This window comes from Caloenas nicobarica, chromosome 4 (assembly GCF_036013445.1).
Source record: "Caloenas nicobarica isolate bCalNic1 chromosome 4, bCalNic1.hap1, whole genome shotgun sequence".
Taxonomy (NCBI): Eukaryota; Metazoa; Chordata; class Aves; order Columbiformes; family Columbidae; genus Caloenas; species Caloenas nicobarica.
Window position 1 is genome coordinate 69,202,282 of NC_088248.1, and position 14,087 is coordinate 69,216,368.

General features: G+C 37.8%; 1 protein-coding gene across 1 annotated transcript in view; it reads right to left on the bottom strand.

The window, feature by feature from the left end:
• RGS12 (regulator of G protein signaling 12) overlaps positions 1–14,087 on the bottom strand; it is an 88,115-nt gene that overhangs the window by 59,216 nt on the left and 14,812 nt on the right. Inside the window, exon 3 of the mRNA XM_065634224.1 lies at positions 6,011–6,130. Coding sequence (XP_065490296.1) covers positions 6,011–6,130 — 120 coding nt within the window. The remainder of the gene's footprint in view (positions 1–6,010; positions 6,131–14,087) is intronic.

The window sequence follows — 14,087 nt, forward strand, 5'->3', positions numbered from 1 at the left end:
TTACTTGGGAGACGAGACCAACCCCCTCCTTGCTACAACCTCCTTTCAGGCAGTTGCAGACAGCGATCAGGTCTCCCCTCAGCCTCCTGTTCTCCAGGCTGAACAGCCCCAGTTCCCCCAGCTGCTCCTCATCACACTTGTGCTCCAGACCCCTCACCAGCCTTGTCACCCTTCTCTGAACTCTCTCCAGTACCTCAAATATGAAATGAAATGTTACAATATTTTTACTACTTAAACCTGTTAAGAGTCATGGGCTTTACGAGAACTCACTAAACTAGTAAAAGTTACTGCAAAATAAGAAATACTGGCCCATCTCATCACAGAAGAATAGATCCCTGCACAGAAATACACAACCAAACCCATGAGAAAGGGAGAGGCAAGGATGAGATACGGGATGAGTTGGTGCTTTCTGGCCCCTGTCACACCACCAAGCTGTCCCAACCTCCTATCAGTCAAGCTGGTTGCATTCAAACTGCCTGCTGGGCACAGTGATTCTGGCCATTAGGGCCAACATCTCAACCATATCCAAAATCACTTGAGTAAATACACTAGTTGGCCCAGGACAAAGCCACATAAGTGACAACTCTAACAACGTGACAGATCAAACATTGCAATCCCCTGGCACCGCGTCCTTTCCCAGCAGAGATGAGCGGCCACCGTTCAGCACAGCGGGTGAGCAACTCCAGCCAGGGCTGTCACAGCCAGAGCTCTGAACAGAGCAGCAGAACACCCAGCAGAAACCACGGGATGCTTTCAAAGCCTTGCTGATCAGCTCCATGACCACATACACCACAGTAATTCAAGGTAAAGAAATCAGCGCTTAATGTAATGACTAACACTATTTAAAGCTTTATATTGTAGCTCAGCAAGAGGGTTTGGGCTATTATAGCAAGTGACTGTAAAAATCACTAAGCGCACACGTGGCGCTTTGCACTGTTTTAAAGGCTGAGCCCTGGTGGAATAGTCCAAGAAATGGGATCTGTCCTTCACTATCTCTCCATCCAACCACACCAGATGGGTTCCAGCAAAGGGAAACGAAAAACAACCCAGGCTGCGGTCACACATCCATCGGGCTTCCAAAACAGCGGTGTGAGGGGCAGGGCTATGCTAGCATTCTGCCTTCAGAATATACGTATACAGGACAGGAGAAGTCCTGGAGGAATTCAATCATTAACATGCTAGAAGTACAGAAACATACAAAAATTGAGATTTTATTCTTACATGCAGTTTTTTACTGGCCTTTTCTCCATCTTTGTGAAAGCAGAGAGCAAACCTGACAATTGGTTGGTTACACTTTAGATAAAAATTAGGACAAAATACATGCAAAAGATGCAGCACTTAAAGGTAGTACATGGTGAAACCTATATACACTGGCAGCCCATTGCAAGTTACCATAGCTTTAAAAAAAATGGTGAAACCTAAGACAAAAATATACCTTCTTTTCAAATTTTAAATTCACAATTATAAGGTGAGAACAAAGAGGCCTCTTGATTTAAATTTCAAAATTGTACTAGCCATAGTGGTGGCGTTGTGGCTGTGGTGACAATTTAAGAATGCCAGTGAAGCAAGCTCTGCAAGGAGAGTTAATACTTTTTATTAGATCAACTGACAGGGTGGGAAAAGTTCGGGGCACGTTTAGCTGTTCTTGTCTGCTCTTCCTAGTATACTAGTTGGTCTAATATAAGCTATTATCTCCCTGTGTAAGCTTTGTCTGATTATTTAAATCAGTCAAACAAAGGCAGGTACCCACTTAAAAACTCATTATTAAGTCAAATGAGCATTTAGGGTTTTTTGCCACCCACAGATGCCAAAACTAATATCCAGCAGAGACATGTCGTTCATTAGTATAAAAACTTCATACCAAAGGGATGTGTTGTACGCTTTCAATTAGCAGATGAAATGCAAAAGAAAGTTGCTCCAGTGGAATTAACAAAACAGAAAAAAAAAATCAAGCATTATTATCTATAATAGCAGCTAATAATTATAACCATTAATAATGTAGTATTAAGATAGAACATTCCAACAAAATTCCTCACACTGATTTTTAAAGGGAATATATGATACATACTTTGAAAACATTACTAAACTCTCAGAATTTGATCCAGTAAATGTTCTTTTTCGTAGAACTATAGCTTTGTTTCCAAAACAGGATGAGGACAAGAAGAAAAGCTACAGCCATCTTTTTTGTCCTGCTGTTTATTAAAAGAATTAAATAGCCTTTAATTTTAAAAATATCTCTACATTAAAAGATTATTTAACAATACTCAGAGCTTGACACTTGTTTGCCTATGATATTACATCTCTCATGATACTACTATTCTGCCCTATTTTTAACCACAGAGAAATACCAGAAGTACAAGTGCCACAATGATTTTCAGGAAACAAAACAGCTTTGAATGTTCTCCTTGGAGAGGAGGAACCTGAATTTGTTGACTTCAAGGGAATACTGCAAGGTCCCCCATTTTTACAGATCTCAAGAAAAAGTACGACATGAATGGAATGAGCTACAGGTAAAAACGTTATGGGATCTGGTTCCAGATGAGTAAAGGATCCAGAAAGATGAGTAAAAGGATTACACTGTTTAACGTAATTTTTTACAGAGGCAGTGTTCTGGTCTCTGCAGTCTCACAGAGTCACCTTTAGTGTGGTTATAAATCTACAAACAATGTCTTTGTCAGGAGAGAATCAAGCAAGAAGATGAGAGTAGTGGCACTTACCCACAGGGAAGTAAAGTAGGAAGAAAGATAGGATAATAAATAATTATTAGTAATAAAAATAATAAAGAAAAAGAGTTCCAAATTTCACATTTCTTGTGAAAACAACATAATTAAGGCACATACTAGACACAATAATTTTCTGAATTCAGTTCCCACTAACAAGAAAATAATATTCAGCTCTGCTGTAAGCAAGCACAATTTCCACAGTTCAGAAATAAAATCATCTATTTTGTGTTTTGGGAGATATTTTCCATACCATAGTCTTAGCATAACTGCATCCATTAATTCTGTACTCTCATCCTATTCTCATCTATGCAGATTTACAATAATCTTGTATACAGGTTCTATTAGTAAAAACAGCACCTAGAGATTAATTCTAAAAACTCGCCTATTTTCTTCTATGGACAATACAGCTTCTGCAAGCAAGAGGAAAATACTTAATGAGTGGCAACTGTATCACCACAGACAATTCTAAACTTACAAGAATATTATCTGTGCATGCATAGAGAGCCATATTCTAACAATTTAAAAGGTGAAATATTATCTTGGAATCATTTTTATTTATTAAAATAATAGACATAAAAATATGTTTTATGCTTGGATAGATTAAAAAAAAAAATCACAAACTGCAAAGAAATCGCGCCACCTTATGGCAGAAAACGGCAAAACTAACGGCTGGTATTTCACACGTCACAGCTTCAAAGACAAAAGGAGCAAGTTCACACTTTCACAAAAAATCCAAATACAACCTCCTTCAGAGCAAATGAACAGTGTTCAGCATATGCCCACAAGAGATACTCCATGGAACCTACTTATACTGCTTAATTCAGAAGAATAAGTTGGATGCCAGCAGGAATCAAACCCACAAGCTCAGAGAAGCAAATTCATTTTTTAACTTCATGTTTGAGTTAGGACCTTATCCATTCTGCTAAAATAACTGGAAGGAACACAAAAGCAACAGAGCAACCTATATAATACGCTCATGATCATTATCCCAAAGGTGGAGTCACTAAGAATTTCCTGCTATTGTTATTTCCTCTTCCAGCAACTCTAAACAGATGGCCTGAAATGATCTAAACATGTACTAACAGTGAACACTGTGTTCTGCTACACTTAGTGTAACAGCACTTGGGAAAAGTGCTGCAGTAGCAACGTTAAAGTCAGGACCCAAACTAAAACACCTCAACACTATTTTACTTTGACTCAAGAAGTTTTTGAAATTCTTCTCTGGGTTGGTATTTCTGCGGGTGGCTAGGATGGCATTCTCTAATGGCATGCAGAGGGGAAAAAAAGAGATTTCAAAGTGAAAAGATGCAATTGAAAGAGAGCAGTCCACACCCAAATAGCTACATGTAGTAGGGGCATTCATCCAAACACAGACTTTAATACAGATTGTTTCTTTGTCCAATTCATACCATGACCTAGAATGTAAGTTTCCCCATCCAAAGTAACAGCTTTCAGAATTAGGACACAAGGAGCCTTGCAGTCCCTCTTGTTGGTGTTACTCAATTTATATACACTAATGAATACCAACTAAGACAAAATGAGAGAAAAAAACCTACTTTTTAGGCCAGTGACTATGGCATCTTTCTGAAATTAATGGAAAGTACCAAGTCCCTATTTTAATGAATATTTATGCAATGTAAAACAGCTTCCACAACAGAAATTAAATTATATCCTTGGTCTTTAAAACACTTTCTCAAAATATGAGATGTGCACATAACCCTCTATGAATTCTGAATCTGGAAGAATGTGCCGTGAACTGTTTTTCCTATTGCATGTGAGTTACTGTGACCAGAAATTCTGTCAAAAGTGGTAATATACATTAGTAAGCTTTTTTTTAATTTAGAAGAATCACCACTTTCTGAAGAAGAAAGATGTAGCTAGATGGTTCCCAAACAGCTTTATCTAGAGGATCTTGCTCTGTTTGTTAAAGTTATGCAATTACTGTATTAAAGTTATAAGTGCAAAGAAATGATAAAGTATTTTCCATGACTAGGAAAAAAAGCAAGACACTTAAAAGCTTCGGACAACAAGACTGAAATAGACCACAATGAAAGATGTCTTTTAAAACATCTTAGGAATAAGTAATTACAGTTCCTACCTGCATCCCCTAAGCATGCCAGAAGCTCCCTCCATATATTCTATTCCCTAAAAATCCAGTGCACTGAGCTGCCCTCTCCTTCAGTTCAGAGTCAGTGAAACGCCGTTCTTCCTACATTTTCCCACAACGGGAAACTCAGAATATCATCTTCTCTCCTCCTCCCATCTCAAAACACTTTTTCAACACCTCCTTCCCATCTAGAGGAACCAGCGTGCCACATTCCCTCCCATGCTGAAGAGCAGTGTAACATGTATTACACGGTTCCTATGCCAGGAGCTCTGCACATATTTTTGTTCCTCCCCAACCACAAACATTCTTCCAGGTAAGTCTGATAAAGGAGTGAGGGAGAAATATCTCCATTCACTTTCACATCACTATGGGTCGGGTTTTCCTGAGGAAGCACACGAGAAGATCTAACGAAGCCACGTTCCTACAGCTGGTTGAGGGAGGCTCCCAGCAGAGCAGGAGGAGCTGCTGTTTAAATTCAGACGGCCATTCATTTCTTATTTTCACCCAAATCAATAAGGTTTGGCCACTGAGGCCTAGGCACCAGCTGATGTTACACCAGATGTGAAATGGCCTTATTATGTAATGCTCAGAAAGACACAAAAATCACCATAACTAATGACCGACACCACCAAGGTGATTAAGAATTCCCTCTTCTCAACTGCTGACATGTAAGGACAAAAAACATACTTGAGTATTTTTAAACAATTTTCCATGCTCAGTAAGCTACATTCCTTAGGAAGTTATGTAAAGACTCTAGTCCAGAAACAAATTTAAACCCCAAAATCTTCTCAGTGCAATGACAATCAGCTGAACGAAAAAAATAACATGATGAGCATTTGATTTTTTAATGTGATAACATAATACAATGATTTCTAAGACATGATAAACATTTTGATCACCAAAACTGCATTGTTTTGCTTTACATGACCAGCTGTGATGGGTAAAATTCCCCACAGAAAGAATGGCCACTGACGATGGCATCAATGTAAACTATTAACGAAACACTCAAAAAGTCAGGTGATACCAGAAATCTGTATTCCCCTCATATAAATGTGATATAATGATTAGTAACTTTATTACACTACAGGTATTACTTACTTACTTTCATTAACGAACAGCATTAACTACTGTAAATTCCTCTCCAGGACTCACTTCCAAGTTTTAAGTGAAAGTTAATTACCTCAAGATCATCCAGAGAACGAGTAATACTAAATCGCTTAGATCTTCCAAATGATCTTCTAACCGAAGAACGCGGGGGAGGAGCCTGACTTAATCCCATTGGATGTCCAAATTTTGCACCCTAAAAAAAAGCAGAAGATACATATCATTATGTTACTTCTTTAATTTTAGTACATTGTGAATCATAATGACATCTGAACTATAAGTATCAACAGGTACAGAATTCCAAGGAGGTGGATGTGTAAACCTGTAACAGGACCACAGTTTCAACACAAGTTGGTCACTAGCCATGCCCCTGTAAAATCATGTATTAAAATCATTAAAGTTATGACTTCCCCAGTCTCAAGTCAAATATCATAAATATTCAGCACCGAGTTACTATATAAACATGAGTCATCAGTTGGGTTGCTGAAGTGTACACAAGCTACACATCAGTATTAGCAGACAGAGCATAATTAAAAGCCAATCCTAGCTCTTTACTGTCTTAACTGCAAAGTATGTACAATGCAAAATATTTGTTCTTTCTATATGAAATTACCATCCTAGAAATCATCTCACCCACCCTCTGTTGGAATCTTTCTCTACACATTTAAAAAAAAAAAACAAACTTACTTTTCGGTACTCATTTTCTTAGAAGGCTTGCTATTGTCAAGTCCAACTTTTTAAATCACAAAGTACAAAATGCTGGAACCTTTGTCCCGAGGAATGAAATTATCTCACTTGGATGTTCCATGACTAGAATTGGTCTTGCAATAATTGAATCTAACTGCTTTCTCTTTTTCCCATAATCATACTCTTTCACCTTAAAAAGTTACCAGATGTCAGTTAAGCTGTAACAGCTCAGCTGTACATATCTAGTTTATGCCAAACAGCAAAGTGTATGCTTAAACCTAAGAGCAGGCACACAGTCAGCAACTGGTGCTAAGCAGATGTACATAAACTCACTACATTACAAAAACTTGTGATTATGTGCCTGAAAGTTTGGATTCTTTTCACTGTAACATTCAATGTGAGGAAAATTCCTCCGTCTTCTGATGTTTTTTCACTTTAGAAAATAACGGACTTTAATTCAGAGTAAATCTTCTATTTCATTTCAGCATCTTTCTTCATCACAGTAAGCTTGAAAATATCTTTATTAGTATTTTTATAATTGCTTATTGGCAGTTTTGTAATATTTATTAAATTTTAGATTTGTTTCTTCCTTTGGGCAAGTTGCTGTGCTCTCAATTCTGAAATACTTTGGTATCCCTTTTTTCGCTTGTTTGAAAGTCTATATACATCACATTAACCAAAAAAAAACCAAAACAAACAAACAAAAAAAACAAAACCCACATCATCATAAACTTCACTTTCTTATAATCTCACGCTAACAATCACTCATACAAAGTAGAGAAGAGCATCGAGAATATTATACAGCCCAAATATACAGAATATTATACAATATACAGAATATTATACAATAAAAGATAAGGTATCCAACAGAAGATCTCTGCCTGTTTGCTTATTTCTATGGCGTCAACACTACTCTTGAGCAACAGGGCTCTGACCACCACCACTATTCACAAGACGGTTGACAAGCTCGTAGAAATGTTAAGAAATAACAAAATATACAGGAATCCAGATCTCAAGTATGTAGCAGGGTTCACCACTGTAAGAGGGTGAGACTCCAGATTCTTCCTTCAGTATTAAATGTGATCTATTTTTATATGAGATCTCCTTCCTTCCCAATTTTCAATTTACTAAGGTGTTTTTTTAATTGGCTGAGATGAAAATTGGTCCTGCCAAGGAAAACTGGAAATCTGGCAACTGGAGACTAGCTGCTAAGGTTTTTAAGAGAATACTTAAAGTACAGTATAAACAAGCTAAGGTGGCTTTTTGCTAAAATGATCGACTAGATGTGAAGACAGGAAAGCTGCTCCCTGTACGTGTTCACAGACAGCGCCCACTGCAATGAGGACAGTTCCCGTCTTCCTGGGTAACTGTGAAAACCATCTCCTCATCCTGGCAGGTACCACTGGGGCGGTTCACACGTGGCTCATTACCTATGGTCACATCATAGAATCACAGAATGTCCTGAGTTGGAAGGGACCCACAAGGATCATCGAGTCCAACTCCTGTCCCTGCACAGGACAACCCCACAGTTCACACCGTGTGTCTGAGGACGTTTTCCAGTCTCTTCTTGAGCACTGTCAGGCTTGGGGCCGTGACACCTCCCTGGGGAGCCTGTTCCAGTGCTCCAGCACCCTCTGAGTGAAGAACCTTTTCCTAATGTCCAACCTGAACCTCTCCTGGCACATTTCCCTGCCATTCCCTCGGGTTCTGTCATTGGTCACTAAAGAGAAGAGATCAGTGCCCGCTCCTGCTCCCCTTGTGAGGAAGCTGTAACCGCGATGAGGTCTCCCCTCAGTCTCCTCTTCTCCAGGCTGAACAAACCAAGTGACTTTAGCTGCTCCTCATACAGCTTCCCCTCCAAACCCTTCACCAACTTCATAGCCCTCTTCTGGACACTCTCCAGTAGCTTTATATCTTTTTTTTATCCTGCGTTGCCCAGACCTGCACACAGTGCTCCAGGTGAGGCTGCCCCACTGCAGAGCAGAGCGGGACAATCCCCTCCCTGCCCGGCTGGCAATGCTTTCCTAGATAACTCAAAGCTTATACCTAATGCAGAAATCTGTGTCAAACGGTGAACTCCACATTAGCCTCTGACTAAACGCAGCAGCATTAATTACTATAGCTGCATAACATATCAAAATACTAGCACAGCTCCTCCTGTATCAGTATGTTCCTGTTAAAGCAGCATGAATATCTGTGTACACCTACCAGGTTTCACCACTAGTCAAGTATGACCACACCAGTTTTGCAATTTTTAAATTTTTAGTCCGTGAATTAGTGAAAAAAACAATCAGACTACAAACAGCTCAGCGAGTTCTAAGGCTAGTTAAATTAATGGCATCATTAGTGTGAGGACAATGGGTATTTTGAAACTAATGAAACAGTTACACAGTATGGATTCTGCTTAATGGTCTTTCGTGTATTTCTCAAAACAAGATGCTGAGCTCCTCTTTCATAAAAGAAAACTGGTGAAAGGACACAAAGGAAAAACACTATAAATACCAGCCATTTCTACTTTGAATAACAAATACATTTTCATTTTTCTTTCTAATTCAGCCCAAAAATAATATAAACTCTCCAGTACATGTTTAAATAGCAGAGACTGCTGTAAACAATTCTGGGAGATTAAAAAATACAACTAGAGCACATACACTAAAAAAAAAATTTTGAAACAGTAACATTACAAATTGAAGCAACAAACTGCCTGAAGACAAATCTAATTAGATTCCACTGAAAAGCAGATTCTAGATAAGATTAATTATCACCAGATGCCCCATTTCAAACATAAATGCTGCTCACCCATTTGTGGTCAGAAACCTAACAAAGAGGGAGACTGGACAAAAACATACATGCAAATTGTGTGGTAGTAGAAAAGAGAACACTAAATTAGTATCCAATCAAAATTTTTAGTTACAGCTTTTGACATCCTTATACAAAACTCACTATTGAGCCCTGAATGGAATAGTAAAGATAACAGCAGGGGAAAAAGGACCCAGAGAATAAAACAGTGCTTAAGAAACAATTACAAAAAATAAAAGTTCACTGAGCTAAACATTTCCCCAATCCATTTAGATAACAATTGAAATTAGGAAAACATTTTCGACTGACAAAAATATTTTCCTTGCTCTGAAGAATCAAATTAATAATCTAGGAAATTAAGGAACACATGGCTAAAAAAAAACAGACAGCAGTTCACAAACTATTTAATTTCCCGGTAACGGTGCTGAGAAGTTTCCCTTTTCATCCTTTCTTGACTCTATTCCATTCAGACTATGAAGGCAGATCTCCTTCTGCAGATCAATTCAAAAAATTGCCTTGCATACACACACACACATATAAAGGAAGAATCAGGTAGCTTAAGCAAATAGCAGCAACATTTTGGCAAATGTTTTCCAAGGGACTCTGAGGAGCTGGAAATAAAAGCATCCATGACTTGAAGAAAGAGCCACTGCAACTAGAATGTACTAACCAGCATGGCTAAAGAAATCCACAGTATTTGAACAAAGAGAGATTGCTAGTGCAATAACTGATATTAACGTAAATTTTTTAGTCAGCCATAAAGAAATGATCATACTTCTAAAAGCCTTTATTACAGTATTAAACAGATATTAAAAAACCTTAAATGAACCTACAAAAATTTCAAAATGGTACACTTTATGACTAACAAAATGCCGTTTCATTCATTGTTTGCTGCCAAACTAAAACACTGAAATTTGCTACATGAATATTGGGCTGTGTGTTTTATTAAATACAGATTGCCTATAAGCCCTAAAACTACTTACTATCTTATCTTTACAGATTCTCTTTCCGAAACACTATGTTGTTGAATCTATAAAAGAAAAGTCAAAAAATATCTAGATATTCAAGAAAATCTAAGAAATCCTATCACAGAACAGTATTAGAAACTGAAGTCCATCTGATACTTCATTAAGTGTCTTCATTTTAGGAATCCAGAAACGAACAGAAAAGCATAGAAATTCGTGAAAACAAGTCGATTAGTAAAAAGCAGGGGCTAGAGCAATACATCCTCTGCATTTTGCAATGCAGATACTTAGAACCTTGCTATTACTATCTATCACGGTGAAAGTACAAAAGAACCTATCTCTAAAAGCCTTTATCCTGTTATGATTTGGCAGATGGAGAATAAAAACAACAAAAGCTTAAAGGAATTAACACACTGATGCTCTAAAAAATCCATTCCTTTTTCTATCCTTATAACAAAGTAAAAATTATGAACTAGCGTGGACTGAAATACCAGTTAAATGTATAATCACAAGAGAAAAAGGACAATGAACAGGTCTGCTTAATTTTTTATAATATATGACTCAATTACCCCTTTTCCTTAGGCCAACAGGAAACAGCAAGTGCAAATACATTCCCTTGAAATGACCATCAATCACTGACCAAACTACAGTATTTCTTTCCCTTCAAATACAATTTTTTTAAATTTAATTTTTGACCTGCTTATTTGGCCTCATGGATGAACTGCCTCCTAATCTACTTGACAAGAAGGGCATTAAAAACAAAAGTCACCAGAGAATTGATATAGCAGCAGTTTGTGACTGTGTCCAAGTGAGAACAATTTCTGTCTGATAACAAGAAAAGTACGCAAGAAAAATACAAACGAGAAAGTGGAAAATGTTGTACTTTGTGTATTAGGAAGACAGAGGGAGTGAAGAAGCACACGACTCACACTAGACTGCAAATGGAGAGACAGAAACAACAAAAATGATCCAAGACACGGTGACTTGCACAAATCTGGTTCTTTAAAGACAGAAGAAAAAGGATGGGCTCTTAGAAGTATTTTTAACTAATAAAGAAATTAAGCACTAGTTCCACATATTTTTTTTCAGCAGCTGTGCTGGCATGTATGTCTGACCATTCACACCAGCTCCCAAACTGCAGCAGGCTGCCCCTCACCTCCACTAACAATAAACTATAGTTTATGAAATGAAATGATCCTGTTACTAACACAGATCCACAGACCATCACGACAACACAACCAACGATGCTCACTGCCAACTCCGACCTGAGCGTGACAGCAGCTCTTTTAAGTTGGTGCTATCAAAGAAATGCAACATGAGTCTCTGATGGTCAATTCGATACTCTAACCTGGAGCTGAGCACACAAAAGCAAGTTGATGAAACCTTATCAATTATTCAGAACTCAAAGAAACCAAACACCTTTAGAAAACATCTTCAATTGGCTTAAAGAAACTCCCAGCTATAGCATGAGCTGCATCATGCTCTTTCATATTCAAGCAAACACTCTTATGAAGTATTATAACCTTTTAACAAATTGTCACACGTAACAACCTGAAATTTCCGTTTGGTACTACATGCGCTTTGTGTCTCTCTACAACAGTGAGATCCTTCTCCTCTGATACAACAGTTTTAAAGCTGGAAAAGCGGGACGGAGGTAGCAAGGAGAGGACACTGGCAGCTCTTGAAGTATAAGGGGCTAAGGAACTGGGAGATTTTTGTGTTCAGGGACCCTCGACAATGGCAAAATGCAGGGAGCTGGCAGCAGGAATCCAAGAAGAGAGAAGAAAAAGGAGAAAGAAAAGCGATAAGGCTTAGGCCATCTTTACAACATCTAGCAAATTTGATCTGTTAGTGGAAGACACATTACAATTTGTGACCTCGAGGGGCAACTAAAGGAGCTGATTCTTATGGGACACAGATTTTGGTTGCTATGTGGAAGAGCAGGAAGATGAAGAGGTAAAACAGAAAGGGAGCTAATCTAAAACGTTAAAGGAATGCTACTCTGACAAGCATGATCATCTGCATTTACAGAAGGATGCTTTCAAAACTGTTTCACAGAATCACAGAATGGCTGGGGTTGGAAGGGACCTTTGGAGATCATCTAGTCCAACCCACCTGCTAAAGCAGGTTCACCCAAAGTAGATGGCACAATGAAAGTTTTTCTCACAAGATTCCCAGATACAAGAGTGAAATATTTTTTTTAAACAAGGAAAAAAGTTAAGAACGTGATTTCAATACATGAACAAAGTTCTAAGACCTCTAAAATAAAAATACAGTTACTAATACCCAATAATTTTTATATAAATTGTTTTCTCCTTTTCAGGTAGAACAAGTAAACTATCTTCTGTGCTGACCATTTAATCAAGATAATCAATAAAAAAGGACCACACACATGCTAGAATGGTCATGTAGGACTGCTTGCCAACTGGATTAGAAAAATGCACAAGAACAACAGTTTAGGGAGTCTTATCCAACCCAGCTAAACCACGCTTGCAACAGAACCAGATTTCACTCCCCAGACAGCAACTGGCCATGTTGATGGTATTAATGTCGATGGAATAATAAGATCATTTTCTAACTAGGTAATAGTTTCTTGTATGAGTTGGAAGCCTATTAGTTGGAAATTGCAGAGGAGCAGAAAGACCCAAGTATATTGAGGAAAACAGGGAGAAAATTACAAGTACACAGATAACATTTGGTTCCAAATCATCTTGAACATTAGGCAGGAATTAGCTGGATGCATTAAGTTAGGATGGTCCAATAATCAGTATCAATCAAGAAGGGAAATGAAGAATTAGGAAATCAGAAAATTAGCTTTATGAATACATTGCCTGCCCACACATTTTCAAAACCACTTACAGTTCCGGTCAATTTATCTCAAAAATAATACAGTATAACTAAGGGAGGAAGATCACAATTACAAAAAAACTTTTGTATGGGAAGAAACTAAGCTGACTTCTGCTTGGGAAACAAGTGTTTGGTGGTCGACGTTTAAAATAAACTTAAATCAGTAAGAGAAAATAAATAGGGAGTGAGATTGTTCTGTATTCCTCATTGCAAATAGTAGCAGGTATGAAATGAAACTACATGGAAATTACGTATTGTTTTCTTTCCATGCTACTAAACTGCAGAATCAGTGATACCAGGAATGCCAAAAGTACAACTGAGTTTAAGAACCAACAAATTCAAGAACAAAGCTTTACAAAGCACAATGATGCGGATGCTGTCTCTACTGGAGAAATGTCTCTAGACCACATACTGCTGAAAATTAGACATATATTTCTCACTGCTCTTCCATGTTTTTTCTAAGCAGCTGCTCCTGGCTGGTGTCCAAAATAGGATATGACCTCAATATTAGCTACTTCATCTGATACATGGATGTTTGTACTGATTGATTACAAAATAAATATTAACCATGAATGGTTATGGTTATTATGGCTAGGAAAAAAAAAGTAATATATGAAAAGGTATTGTATGAGGTATTTACAATAGAGACAGGAAAACGTACACTACAATTATCTAAAGACCTTGATCGGGATATCATAAAAAAATTTTGGTCACTCAGGCCCAAGAAAGAAGAATTTAAGCTAGATTAGTTTCAGAAAAGGGCTACCAAAGTTACCAGGAGAATGAAAACTTTACTTCCCAGAAGACTGAGAGACTAAACACTTTACATCAAACAAAATGAAAGCCAAAAGAGAA